This window comes from Triticum dicoccoides, chromosome 5A (assembly GCF_002162155.2).
Source record: "Triticum dicoccoides isolate Atlit2015 ecotype Zavitan chromosome 5A, WEW_v2.0, whole genome shotgun sequence".
NCBI lineage: Eukaryota > Viridiplantae > Streptophyta > Magnoliopsida > Poales > Poaceae > Triticum > Triticum dicoccoides.
The window spans coordinates 378,532,028-378,544,221 of record NC_041388.1 but is presented as its reverse complement, the minus strand read 5'-3'; the positions used below and the strand labels follow the sequence as shown (position 1 = coordinate 378,544,221).

General features: G+C 48.8%; 2 protein-coding genes across 3 annotated transcripts; both read right to left on the bottom strand.

The window, feature by feature from the left end:
• Positions 1-6,871: 6,871 nt before the first annotated feature.
• LOC119299555 lies at positions 6,872-9,773 on the bottom strand. Its single transcript, XM_037576752.1, has 6 exons — positions 9,691-9,773; positions 9,538-9,640; positions 9,027-9,424; positions 8,530-8,920; positions 8,152-8,445; positions 6,872-7,190 (listed from the first exon to the last, which is right to left on the bottom strand). The coding sequence occupies exons 1-6, from the start codon at positions 9,771-9,773 to the stop codon at positions 7,029-7,031; spliced, it is 1,431 nt and encodes a 476-aa protein (XP_037432649.1). The 3' UTR covers positions 6,872-7,028.
• Positions 9,319-11,645, bottom strand: LOC119301627 (E3 ubiquitin-protein ligase RNF144B-like). Of its 2 annotated transcripts, XR_005147134.1 has the most exons (3): positions 10,936-11,645; positions 9,975-10,231; positions 9,319-9,822 (listed from the first exon to the last, which is right to left on the bottom strand). XR_005147134.1 is itself a non-coding variant. In XM_037578624.1 (2 exons), exons 1-2 carry the CDS (start codon positions 11,601-11,603, stop codon positions 10,060-10,062), a joined length of 840 nt encoding a protein of 279 aa, XP_037434521.1. In that variant the 5' UTR covers positions 11,604-11,645; the 3' UTR covers positions 9,911-10,059. The 2 variants fall into 2 exon arrangements, 1 of the variants encoding a protein (XP_037434521.1); XM_037578624.1 differs by lacking the exon at positions 9,319-9,822 and having other exon boundaries at positions 9,911-10,231.
• Between the last annotated feature and the right edge of the window lie 549 nt (positions 11,646-12,194).

Genomic DNA, 12,194 nt, shown 5'->3' with positions numbered 1-12,194 from the left:
AGTGAACGGGAGGAAAGTAGAACTTGGTGAGGTAATAGTACCTCCTCCCTTATTGGAAAGTAGTTCATCACAGAAAACGGTTCCTGTGACGTCTACACCAATTAGTGAGGAAGTTAATGATGATGATCATGAAACTTCAGATCAAGTTGTTACCAAACCTCGTAGGTCAACCAGAGTAAGATCCGCACCAGAGTGGTACGGTAATCCTGTTCTGGAGGTTATGTTGCTAGACCATGATGAACCTACGAACTATGAAGAAGCGATGGTGAGCCCAGATTCCGCAAAATGGCTTGAGGCCATGAAATCTGAGATGGGATCCATGTATGAGAACAAAGTGTGGACTTTGGTTGACTTGCCCGATGATCGGCAAGCCATAGAAAATAAATGGATCTTCAAGAGGAAGACGGACGCTGATAGTAGTGTTACTATCTACAAAGCTAGACTTGTCAAAAAAGGTTTTGACAAAGTTCAAGGTGTTGACTATGATGAGATGTTCTCACTCGTAGAGATGCTTAAGTCTGTCCGAATCATGTTAGCAATTGCCACGTTTGATGAAATCTGGCAAATGGATGTAAAAGCTGCATTCCTGAATGGATTTCTGGAAGAAGAGTTGTATATGATGCAACCGGAAGGTTTTGTCGATCCAAAGGGAGCTAACAAAGTGTGCAAGCTCTAGCGATCCATTTATGGACTGGTGCAAGCCTCTCGGAGTTGGAATAAACGTTTTGATAAGTTGATCAAAGCATATATAGTTTTATACAGACTTGCGGTGAAGCCTGTATTTACAAGAAAGTGAGTGGGAGCACTACAGCATTTCTGATAAGTATATGTGAAAGACATATTGTTGATCAGAAATAATGTACAATTATTCTGCAAAGCATAAAGGAGTGTTTTAAAAGAGTTTTTCAAAGAAATACCTCGGTGAAGCTTCTTACATATTGAGCATCAAGATCTATAGAGATAGATCAAGACGCTTGATAAGTTTTTTCAATGAATACATACCTTGACAAGATTTTGAAGTAGTTTAAAATGGAATAGGCAAAGAAAGAGCTCTTGCCTGTGTTACAAGATGTGAAATTGAGTAAGACTCAAAGCCCGACCACGGCAGAAGATAGAAAGAGAATGAAAGTCATTCCCTATGCCTCAGCCATAGGTTCTATAAAGTATGTCATGTTGTGTACCAAATCTATTGTATACCCTACACCGATTTTGGCAAGGGAGTACAATAGTGATATAGGAGTAGATCACTGGACAGCGGTCAAAATTATCCTTAGTGGAGTAAGGATATGTTTCTAGATTATGGAGGTGACAAAAGGTTCGTCGTAAAGAGTTACGTAGATGCAAGCTTTGGCACCGATCTGGATGACTCTAAGTCTCGATCTAGATACATATTGAAAGTGGGAGCAATTAGCTAGAGTAGCTCCGTGCAGAGCATTTTTGACATAGAAATTTGCAAAATACATATGGATCTGAATATGGCAGACCCATTGACTAAACTTCTCTCACAAGCAAAACATGATCACACCTTAGTACTCTTTGGGTGTTAATCATATAGAGATGTGAACTAGATTATTGACTCTAGTAAACCCTTTGGGTGTTGGTCACATGACGATGTGAACTATGGGTGTTAATCACATGGTGACATGAACTATTGATGTTAAATCACATGGTGATGTGATCTAGATTATTGACTCTAGTGCAAGTGGGAGACTGAAGGAAATATGCCCTAGAGGCAATAATAAAGTTATTATTTATTTACTTATATCATGATAAATGTTTATTATTCATGCTAGAATTGTATTAACCGGAAACATAATACATGTGTGAATACATAGACAAACATAGTGTCACTAGTATGCCTCTACTTGACTAGCTCATTGATCAAAGATGGTTAAGTTTCCTAACCATAGACATGAGTTGTTATTTGATCAATGGGAACATCATTAGGAGAATGATGTGATTGACTTGACCCATTCCGTTAGCTTAGCACTTGATCGTTTGTTTACTGCTATTGCTTTCTTGATGACTTATACATGTTCTTATGACTATGAGATTATGCAACTCCCGAATACCGAAGGAACACTTTGTGTGCTACCAAACGTCACAACATAACTGGGTGATTATAAAGGTGCTCTACAGGTGTCTCCGATGGTACTTGTTGAGTTGGCATAGATCAAGATTAGGATTTGACACTCCGATTGTCGGAAAGGTATCTCTGGGCCCTCTCGGTAATACACATCACTACAAGCCTTGCAAGCATGATAACTAATGAGTTCGTTACGGGATGATGTATTACGGAACGAGTAAAGAGACTTGCCGGTAACGAGATTGAACTAGGTATTGGATACCGACGATCGAATCTCGGGCAAGTAACATACCGATGACAAAGAGAACAACGAATAGTGTTGTGCGTTTGACCGATAAAGATCTTCGTAGAATATGTAGGAACCAATATGAGAATCCAGGTTCCGCTATTGGTTATTGACTGGAGACGTGTCTCGGTCATGTCTACATAGTTCTCGAACCCGTAGGGTCCGCACGCTTAAAGTTCGGTGACGATCGGTTTTATGAGTTTATATGTTTTGATGTACCGAAGGTAGTTCGGAGTCCCGGATGTGATCACGGACATGACGAGGAGTCTCGAAATGGTCGAGACATAAAGATTGATATATTGAAAGCCTACATTTGGACATTGGAATAGTTCTGGGTGAAATCCGGATTTTACCGGAGTACCGGAGGGGTTACCGGAACCTCCCGGGGGCTAATGGGCCTTGTTGGGCCATAAGGGAAAGAGAGAGGGGCCGACCTAGGGCAGGCAGCGCGCCCCCTCCCCCCTGTCCGAATTGGACTAGGAGAGAGGGGGGCGGCGCCCCCCTTTCCTTCTCTTTCTCTCCCTGCCTTTCTCCCTCCTAGGAGTAGGAAAGGGAGGAATTCTACTCCTACTATGAGGAGGATTCCTCCTCCTAGGCGCGCCAACAAGGGCCGACCGGCCTCCCCCTTGCTCCTTTATATACAAGGGCAGGGGGCACCTCTAGACACTCAAGTTGATCACAAAGATCTCTCTCAGCCATGTGCGGTGCCCCCCTTCCACCATATTCCACCTCGGTCATACTGTAGCGGTGTTTAGGCAAAGCCCTGCTGCGGTAGCTTCATCAACATCGTCACCACGCCGTCGTGCTGAAGAAACTCTTCCCCGAGCTCTACTGGATCGTGAGTTCGCGGGACGTCACCGAGCTGAACGTGTGCTGAACGCGGAGGTGCCGTACGTTCGGTACTGAGGATCGATCGATCGTGAAGACGTACAACTACACCAACCGCGTTGTCATAACGCTTCCGCTTAACGGTCTACGAGGGTACGTGGACGACACTCTCCCCTCTTATTGCTATGCATCACCATGATCCTGCGTGTGCCTAAGAAATTTTCGAAATTACTACGTTCCCCAACATTTATATCATCTTGTCCAAGTTCGAGAAATAAAACAAATGACAAACAAATAATCCGTGAATCACCGTTATTGGACCCCCTCCCCAACAAGTATCCTTGTTGTGCAACGCCCAGTGCATCGTGACACTATATTTCTGAATAACATTCTTCACACGGTCACTGAATTAGCCATCCTTGAAACTGTCGCTAGGGCTTCGAGTTTCCTGCAACTACATACTGATCAGGGAGCCCTTGCATAATCTACAAACTAAAAATCGCAAACGTAGCAAGACAATTTGTTATTGAACACCATGCTTGTGATCCTAACAAAAAAATTGTATTCAAGTTACGGACCAGATCAAGACGAAAATAATATTGGTAAAGTTCCTCTGTAGGTCGAGCTATATGGAATCTCTTATCTTCAACCCTTCAACATTGATTTAAGATCCGTACTCTTCAACTAACTTGCAACAAGGAGATTTCTCTTTTTTGTTTCTCCCAAATGAAAGAACATATGGACTTCAAACTTTGCAGATCAAACAAACTTTACAACTTTAATGTGTGAAAAAACTTTCAGATTTTTTAAACCAACATAAATATATAAAATGAGGATTTTTAATTAAAAAAATAATTTTTAGCATTTTAAATGCATGAAAAAATCTAAAAAAATCCCACATAGTAATTAGATTGTTTTGTTGTCCTGCAAAGTTTCAAGTTTATACGTTGTTTCGTTTGAGAGAAACAAAAATGATAAATGTGCCTGCACAGATCATGATGCAAAAATGGGTGGCTAAGATAAGGGGTACCATGTTGCTCAAGCTACACAAAAGAAAGATGGAGAAGGGAAAGATGTGCATTCGTAGAGAGGGGAGAAGCGATTGGGTAGATGAACATGGTAGGTGCCCCACTCGATGGCCTCGCGCATGTGGTGTGTGGTAACGGTGAAGGCCAAGGGCGGGCCGAACTTACCTGCTCGCCGTAGTACCCGCCACGAGGTCCAAGCCCTGCTACAGATGATCCCCGAATGCCCGCGCCACCTCATGCGTTGGTTGTACCTAAAGCCGCCCCGACCGATGTGCATCTAAGTAGAGAAGGCTCTTCGACATCGTCTCCCTGGTAATTTGGCTTCTCGTTGGCCACTACGGCGGCATCGCACCCGCGGCAGCCGAGGCACAATGCCAAGACGGCCGCCTGCTGGAGCACCAGCGCGGCGGCAGCGACGATGGGGGCTGCTGCCCACCGGACGCGGCTACAACTCATGTCGCGCGATGACCGCAGCAGTCACTAGCTATCAACGGCATTGTTTTTAGCCAGACGTGAATCCTTCCCCGTCCTCCTCATCTCCTCCACCCCGTCTCTCTGCTCTGGCTCCGGCAATGGTCCACCATGACCCACCTACTTTGTTCCGACACAGAGGGGCTCCTTTTGTCCGACGGAGGGGGGTCACGAGGCGGCGGCCACGGACGATGAAGATGTGGGAGGGGGAAGTGGAGACATGCGTGCTAGCCTCTGCTAGGGTTTGGAATGGGGAAGGAGAGATCGGGTTGAGGAGACATACGTGCGTGGAATTTTTGTTGATTGGAGAGGTGATGTGCACATCTGAGATTAATAAGCCAAAAATCGGTATAGACCAGAAACAGGAGGTGGGCCGGGTAAAAAAGTCGATGAAAACAGGTGGGGTAAAAAATCGATGGGATCGAGATCTGGTCGTGCGTGGGAGGTAACAAACGAAACTAGCGAACAACCACCTTGTTGAGACTTTAGGAGTAAAGATGTAAAAAATAATATGGCAACTGAACCGAATCAATTGAAAATTAAGGGGAATGCATACGTAGTCGTCGTTGGGACGCAACCATTAATGCAAAATTATATTGAAATCGAACACCCAATCGATTAGAAATCAAGTCATTAATATAATTAATTAGGCAGACAGTAAATTACATATGTGATTAATTACATCCAATTAAATACAATGTTTGCCCGGCTCCGACGAGGGAGGGGCGATGACGGCGGCACGCCTTCGGCTCGCTCCAGAGATTGTAGTCGTCGCTAGGTGGTCTACAGACCTGGATGTAATTTTTACTTCTAGTGTTTTTTGTACTACCTTGACAGTTGATGAATAGATCGAAAGTTTTCGCGCAAAAAAAAGGTATTTTTTTGTGATGAATCAATCTGGAAGCCGAGTCCTTAATGCAATTAATTAATTATTAGGCACCCTTATGTGAGCCACCCCGGTGTATGACACCGTCATTAGGCCAGAAGCTGTCGAATCTGAACCTAGCATGTCGCGCCGCTGAGCAGGAGTGCGCAGCGATCCAAGTAAGATGTCGATGCAACCATGAGGAGGAAGGAGGGGAAGATGGTTTCCCAGGCAATGTTGCAGAAAAGCTTGTTGATACTTACGAGTGTGGGAACCTCGTGCTCGTTACTCCAACTGAATCTATGGTTCTTGCATTTTACCTCTCGAAGAGCAGCCGTGTCGATCGCCGTCCTAAACCTACCCATGATGTGGCGGTTGATGTTAAGGTTGTCTTTGTCCCGAGCCTCATAGATTGCGTTGAAATCGTCGTTGATGAGCCACGGCTCGCCGGCGGGTGGCGCACTACTTAGGCCCCGTTCGGATCCTCTCCTACTCCCAGCTTCTTTGGTCAGCACGTGGAGTCGTCCCGAACGCGGCAGCTCCTGAAAGCCAGCTTCGCGGAGCGAACTGCCCTCGTAGTGCAAAAACGAGAAGCGGGTCGAACCTAGCTTCAAAAATGGAAGGAGGCAGAGTTGGACGTAATTACCAGATATGCCACCGCCAAGTGAACTCTGGGGCAGCGTACCGGTTGGATCGATATGTTTCTCTCACCGATACGTTCTCTCCCATACGAGAAACCATCTAACTGGGCTTTATGCTTGCTTCCTGGGCTGCCGGCCCATGTAGACGGGAGCTAGAGAGCAGCCGCGCGCTGCCGAAGTGCCGAACGCATCGCTGGCTCCGCCAAGAAGCTGGCTAGCGCTGCCTCCCCGAGAAGCTGGCTACTTTGGGAAGCCAGCAGACTTCCGAACGGGCCCTTACTAGCTCGAGGAGGAACTGATCTTTAGATGCGTCGTCTGTTGGCCCATACACGGTGGTTAGCCAGAAGATTTTAGCCGATCTAACTAATTACCATAACTTGCGCCGTAATGGAGTAGATTCCTATCCTATGCGATGGCACAGACACGACTGTGTCATCCCAGAAAATTGACGCAGCCCCCCTACTTCTCTAACAAACTGTCGATCCCACGTTTCAATTTTCTTGTCTCGCAGGCAAAGGATCGCTTTTCTACGGGCGCCGGCGACCTCACGGATTGCCGACCGCTTTACCAGCGAGTTCAGGCCGCGCACATTCCAGCGAACTATGGGACATTGTATGTCATCCATGGGGAAACAAAGAAATTCTCTGGAAGCAAATTAAACTACTGAAAGTGCAGTACACCACGCTTACAGCCGAGGCATGCCGACGACGACCAGTAGGCCCAAAACTACGCCGGCAGGAGAGATCTAGAAGAAGATTAACTAGCTGATTAAGCCGCCCATTTCTTAACCGCCAAGTACATGAGGAGCTAAAGGAGGTAGTCGTTACACGGAATTCCGTCCAGCTGGGATTTGAACTCCAGACGCGTTGTCTGCCGTTGCCGGATTAGCTGTTGACGTTGCTGTATCTTCAAGTTCAGGCTCCGGGACGCTGACATTGCGCCCTTCCTCTTCAGCAGGCTTGGCAGCGGACGAACCAGAGGTGCGCTACGGCATATGAATGGAAAGTGAAACGTGTCACATAGTTTTAACAAGTTGCATATGCTATTAAGTGTAGACATTCGTCAGTTAGAAAAAGTGCAGAAATTCGTGCAACTGTACGTCAGAGAAAAGCCAATAATGTGTACTGTGTGCTACTACTAATCAATAACAAACCCATGTGAGATTTTAGCGAGAAGACCTGCTATTACTACTTGCATGCTGATCCTCTATCCTCAAGCAAGAGGATCGTCCTCAAAGTCGAATGCCTTTAGAACATCCATATAGCACTGTGTACCAACAGCCAAATGGTGTGTGGTCTTCTAGAGCTGGCAAACACGTTTCTTTCTCCCAATAGAACAGCATTGGAGGCTAAAAGAAGTTTCAGGAAAAACATGAAATGGGGAAGGTGTTGTATCTCTAATTATCAATGTTTTAAATAGCGTGCTATGGCATATAGCGGCGACCCTTAAAAACAGCTATAGCTGGGCTATAGCGAGGCTATAGCGGCAAATTGTACATGAAATCATTTAGCGACAACATGCTCAAACAGCTATAGCGAAGCTATAACGGGGCTATAGCCGGCTATTTAAAACTATGCTAATTATACCATTATATTGAAGAAGATTGCCTCTATCAGCATTCAGCAGTACAGAATTTGCTAGCAACAGAGTCTAAATAACTACTGACAGGAAACAATGCAACAAGTTGCTCTTCCCAAAGTTGCATTTCAGGCTTGAAGCAGTTAAGCTGCCCGCCCATTCCACACAGCGCGAGCAAAGCATGAAGTTGGGCGGCCATTGCTGAAAATTTGTGCTACCCTGCACCCCTCTAGTTAAGGTGTAGAGAGCAAACACATCAAACCATGTTTCTACTCTAGTTCACAGCCTTCATACAGGACAAGCAACGCTACTTTGATGGTTTCTACTAAGTAATTACACTGCAATGTCAGTAAGGCAGGTAAACTCACCAGCCTCTTTGCCTTTGGTGCACTCTGTTGCTGGTGCTGCTTGGTTTTCTCTTGCTCCCACAGGTATTTCTGGTAGCTCCTTAGTCCCCTGCAAATGCAATGGCAAGTACACAATGTCGGTCGTCTTCTCCACCCACTCGGGGGTGATCGAGTCCCTGCTCTGGCGGCCGTGTACATCCAGCTGCGGTCTTCCGCCATCGTCGCGGGGCCTCCCTCTCCCTGCGCGGCAGCCCGCGCCCACAGTTGATCCTTCTTTGGTGGCTTTCCTCTTGCACACGCCCACTTCTTGGTCCCCTGCAAATGTCAGTAACCGCTGCTGAAACCTCCCCTGTTTAAGCTACGGTTTCTGAAACCCCGCTCAGATGTTCAGAACCAAACCTGCGCTGATTTCGACGCTTGCTCGCCGCCGCCGGCGCCATCCTTCTTCCCGTTGAGATCGCCATTCTCTTTGGGGCGGTCGTCGGACGGCTTAGCAGGCTGGGGGTTGCGTCGCTCGCCGTGGTACACCCACACCGTGTACCCTGGCGCGAACCCGTTCTTGAACAGATGCAGCTGAATCTCGTCCTTCGATCTGTACAGCCTGAACTCGCAGCGAGCGCAGGGGCACAGCACGACGGCCTGGCACCTCGGCGGGAGGATGCGGAAGGCGCGCTCCACGAACTCGGTCGTCTTCTCCAACCACTCGGGGGTGAACTTCTTCCTGCTCTGGCGGCCCGTGTACATCCAGCTGCGGTCTTCCGCCATCGTCGCCGGGCCTCCCTCTCTCTCCCTGCGCCGCACGCCACACATGATTGTAAGCTCAGTCAGAAACCGAACCATTGCGGGAACACGAGCAGATCTGCCGCTCCGAGCAGCACAAATGGCGGCGAACTGACCTGAGTGCCGGTCGGTTTCTTCTTCGAACGTGCGATGCGAGCGCGACCTTCCTAAACAGCAGGCTCGGACGCGGGGACGAGCGGCGGCGCGAGTGGAAGAGGGCGCGGAGGATGGAGGCGCAAACGGAGGGGTAAGCCGGGCTATGTAGGGGGGGCTGGGGGGGGGCATTGCAGATTGCAGCCGGGGGTTTGCCGAGTGCGCGGTGGCGGGAGACCGTCGGCAAACAGACGGCAAAGCCTTTGCCGGGCGAGCGACGCCGTGGCGTATTGCTCCGGTACGTATTCCCGAAAGGCCTGAGCGCCTGGGCCTCATTTGCTTGTAGATAAATCAGCAAATGGGCTGGAAAGGCCCGAGAAGATGAACTTCTCTCCTTTCTGCACCTGTTCCAGTGGGACCCCTAAAAAAACTGTTATAGTGGTGTTTGCTAAAAAAAACCTGTTCCAGTGGGGGAATGCCATACGGCAGTGTTCATCTTTCTATTCTTTTTTCTATTTTCTATTTTTTTCTTGCCGGAAAGTGTTCATCTTTTTCATCTCTGAAAGTTGCCAAGAAGAGCATCTCCAACAGACGCGTCAAATAAAACGCGCACGCAAAAAACATAGCTTTTTGGTGCCTGCGCCCAAAAACAACACTTCAACAGAAGCTGTAAAATAGCGCACGCACAAAAACGAAGCTGTAAATTTAATGCACACGGGCTGTGGAGCGGCAAATTTGTGGCGCCGGCTTATCTGCACGGGCTGCTGCATGTGGGGCCGCCGGGTTGGGCGCCGTGTTTTTATGCATCTGGTAAACCTCCTGCACGCAAAAACACTATTTAAGCACTACAAAACTTCTTTAACGCGCGCCTGTTGGACATGCTCCAATATCACAATCCACTGCAGCATGAAGCACAATAGACAATACATACATACAAGAGAATGGAAGGGGAAACAAAAATATATATGTACCACTGTAGTCTTCTGTTTGGCTTCCTCACTCAAGAGTTCAGCACTATTAACTCGATCAGTTCAACACCCGTCGACTGAAAAGCATTTACATGACCGCATCCTTGCCGAGAGTCGAGGAAAGGCCAGTGCTTGGCCCGGCCCCGACGAGCTCAAAGCCGGCGTCGAGTGGTATGAAATCCTCCCGTCGCGAAGCATAGCATCTGCACATCCCCTCTGCCCGAGACGAGCCGCAGCCGTAGCAGAAGACGGAGCCACACCTGTGGATCACAAGAGCCGACAAAGATTCAGTTCTTCCTCCGTAAACTAATATAAAAGCGTTTAGATCACTATTTAAACTAACACAAAAGCATTTAGATTATTATTTTAATGATCTAAACGCTTTTATATTAATTTACAAAGGAGTACATACTCAGAGAAATTGTCACTAGTAATGACAGACTCAGAGAAATTTGCCTTCATGTCTTTGGTTGGGGTTCTGAATCTTGGTGTTTGTTAACATTGGTTTTGTCATATGAAATGGAACCGGGGAACCGATCCCCGCTGATCTGAAAAATGGAACTCATATGCTGTCGTCGTCGTCGGTCAAGTCAACAAGGTTTTTCAGGTCATTAGTCAACTCAAGTCTACGTATTTATAGATGCTCCTGCGAAGACTAGAGATCACAATCAATGGTTCACAGGAAAAGGGACTGCAATTCAGACAGTGTCCTCCAAAATTGAATAACCAAATTCTAAGCAACAGCCGCGTTTGACAATCCTCCTTCATTGTTTGAAATGGCCATCAGAAAAAGTCGCACAAACCTTGGTTCATAATCTTAAGCAGGTTTGAAGATTTAACTGAGGAGGAAACTTGCAGGTGAAAGTCAATTTAAGAAGTACTCGTTCTGTCAAAAATGTTCTTATATTATGGTACGGAGGGAGTAGCCAGCAGTAAGTTGTTACCGCGGTTAGTTTAGTTTTACCTGCACAGCATGGTTTTGCAGCCGTCGATCCGGTCGATCATGGCGCGGCAGCTCGGGCAGCGCATCCAGCTGCGCCCCACGGCGAGCCGGTCGAGCGCGCACCCCTGGCCGCCGTCGTGGCGGTCGTCCCAGGGCTCCTCGCACAGCAAGCAGAAGGCGCGCGAGCAGCCGGGGCAGGTCGCCTCCTCAGGCACCTCGCCGACGGCGGCGCCGCAGCCGGCGTCGAGCACCACGAGCTCGCCGCAGTCCCGGTAGGGGCAGCGCGCGCGGGCCGGCCCGACGGCGCGCTCGCAGAGCGCGACGCACCAGGCGTCGAATACGTCCATGTGGAGCAGCTTCTTGCAGGCCTCCGGGTGCATGGCGCCGGGGCAGCCGGCCCCGGCCGCCGGGCAGGGCACGGGCACGGCGCCGTCCACGACGCGGGCCTCGATGTGGGCCACGACGCAGGCGACGCAGAAGTCGTGCGCGCAGGCCGGCGTGGCGCGGAACCGGTCGAACACCAGCTTGGGCTCCATGCAGACCGCGCAGTGGAACCGGCCGATCTCGTCGTCGCTGAGCGGCGGCACGCGGGACGACGACGAGGACGGCGGCCGGTCCGGCATGGAGCCCCGGATGAGCTCCTGCAGGCGGAGGTCCTGGACGTCGAGCTCCTGCGCCGCGCTCGCCATGGGACTGCGTGGGTGGAAGGAGGTTGGGTTAGTGGGGAGGTGGGGAAAGTCGTCGTCGGTCGCAATTTTTGTACGTGGGGCTCGCGCTTTTGGTGGATTGGCGAGTAAGAATCGGAGGAGAGAACATTTTTTTTTAACGAAGACGCACGATACGTCCGGCTTTAAATTAATAAAGCCCATCACAGGGAGCATCCAACAAAGGAACAGAGAGCTCGAACGAAATAAAAAGGAGGTCAAATGCCCAAAGTACGGAACATGCAACTGGCCTCAGCCTGATAAGAAAGATGGTAATTAAAAGGCGGACAGTCCAAAAGCGCCACGAGCGGGGACTTAGCGTCGGGCTTCAATCTGAATCATGCGAATCCGCTCCAAGGCCTTCATCATCCGGTCTGCATCACGCCGTTTCCCCAACGGTGTCCATGTCTGGAGAAACAAGTGGCATTTGAAAATAATATCAGCAGAGTGAGCAGGGAACTTGTGTTCGATAGTCATCTTATTACGGGTGGTCCATAATGACCAGCACAGCGCCCCTACGCATCGCCACAGCACGCGCCCGAAGCTACCTCTATGAGCGAGAAGTATCCCACGTAG

Excerpts from the sequence above, each read along its gene's own strand:
- LOC119299555 (XM_037576752.1), bottom strand. The coding sequence starts at position 9,773 with ATGCAGCAGCCCGTGCAGATAAGCCGGCGCCACAAATTTGCCGCTCCA. Across the intron at positions 9,641-9,690 it reads AAATTTACAGCTTCGTTTTT|GCACCAAAAAGCTATGTTTT; the intron begins GTGCGTGCGCTA and ends TTTTGGGCGCAG. Across the intron at positions 9,425-9,537 it reads AAAAAGATGAACACTTTCCG|GGGTCCCACTGGAACAGGTG; the intron begins GCAAGAAAAAAA and ends CAGTTTTTTTAG.
- LOC119301627 (XM_037578624.1), bottom strand. The coding sequence starts at position 11,603 with ATGGCGAGCGCGGCGCAGGAGCTCGACGTCCAGGACCTCCGCCTGCAG. Across the intron at positions 10,232-10,935 it reads TGCAAAACCATGCTGTGCAG|GTGTGGCTCCGTCTTCTGCT; the intron begins GTAAAACTAAAC and ends TGTGATCCACAG.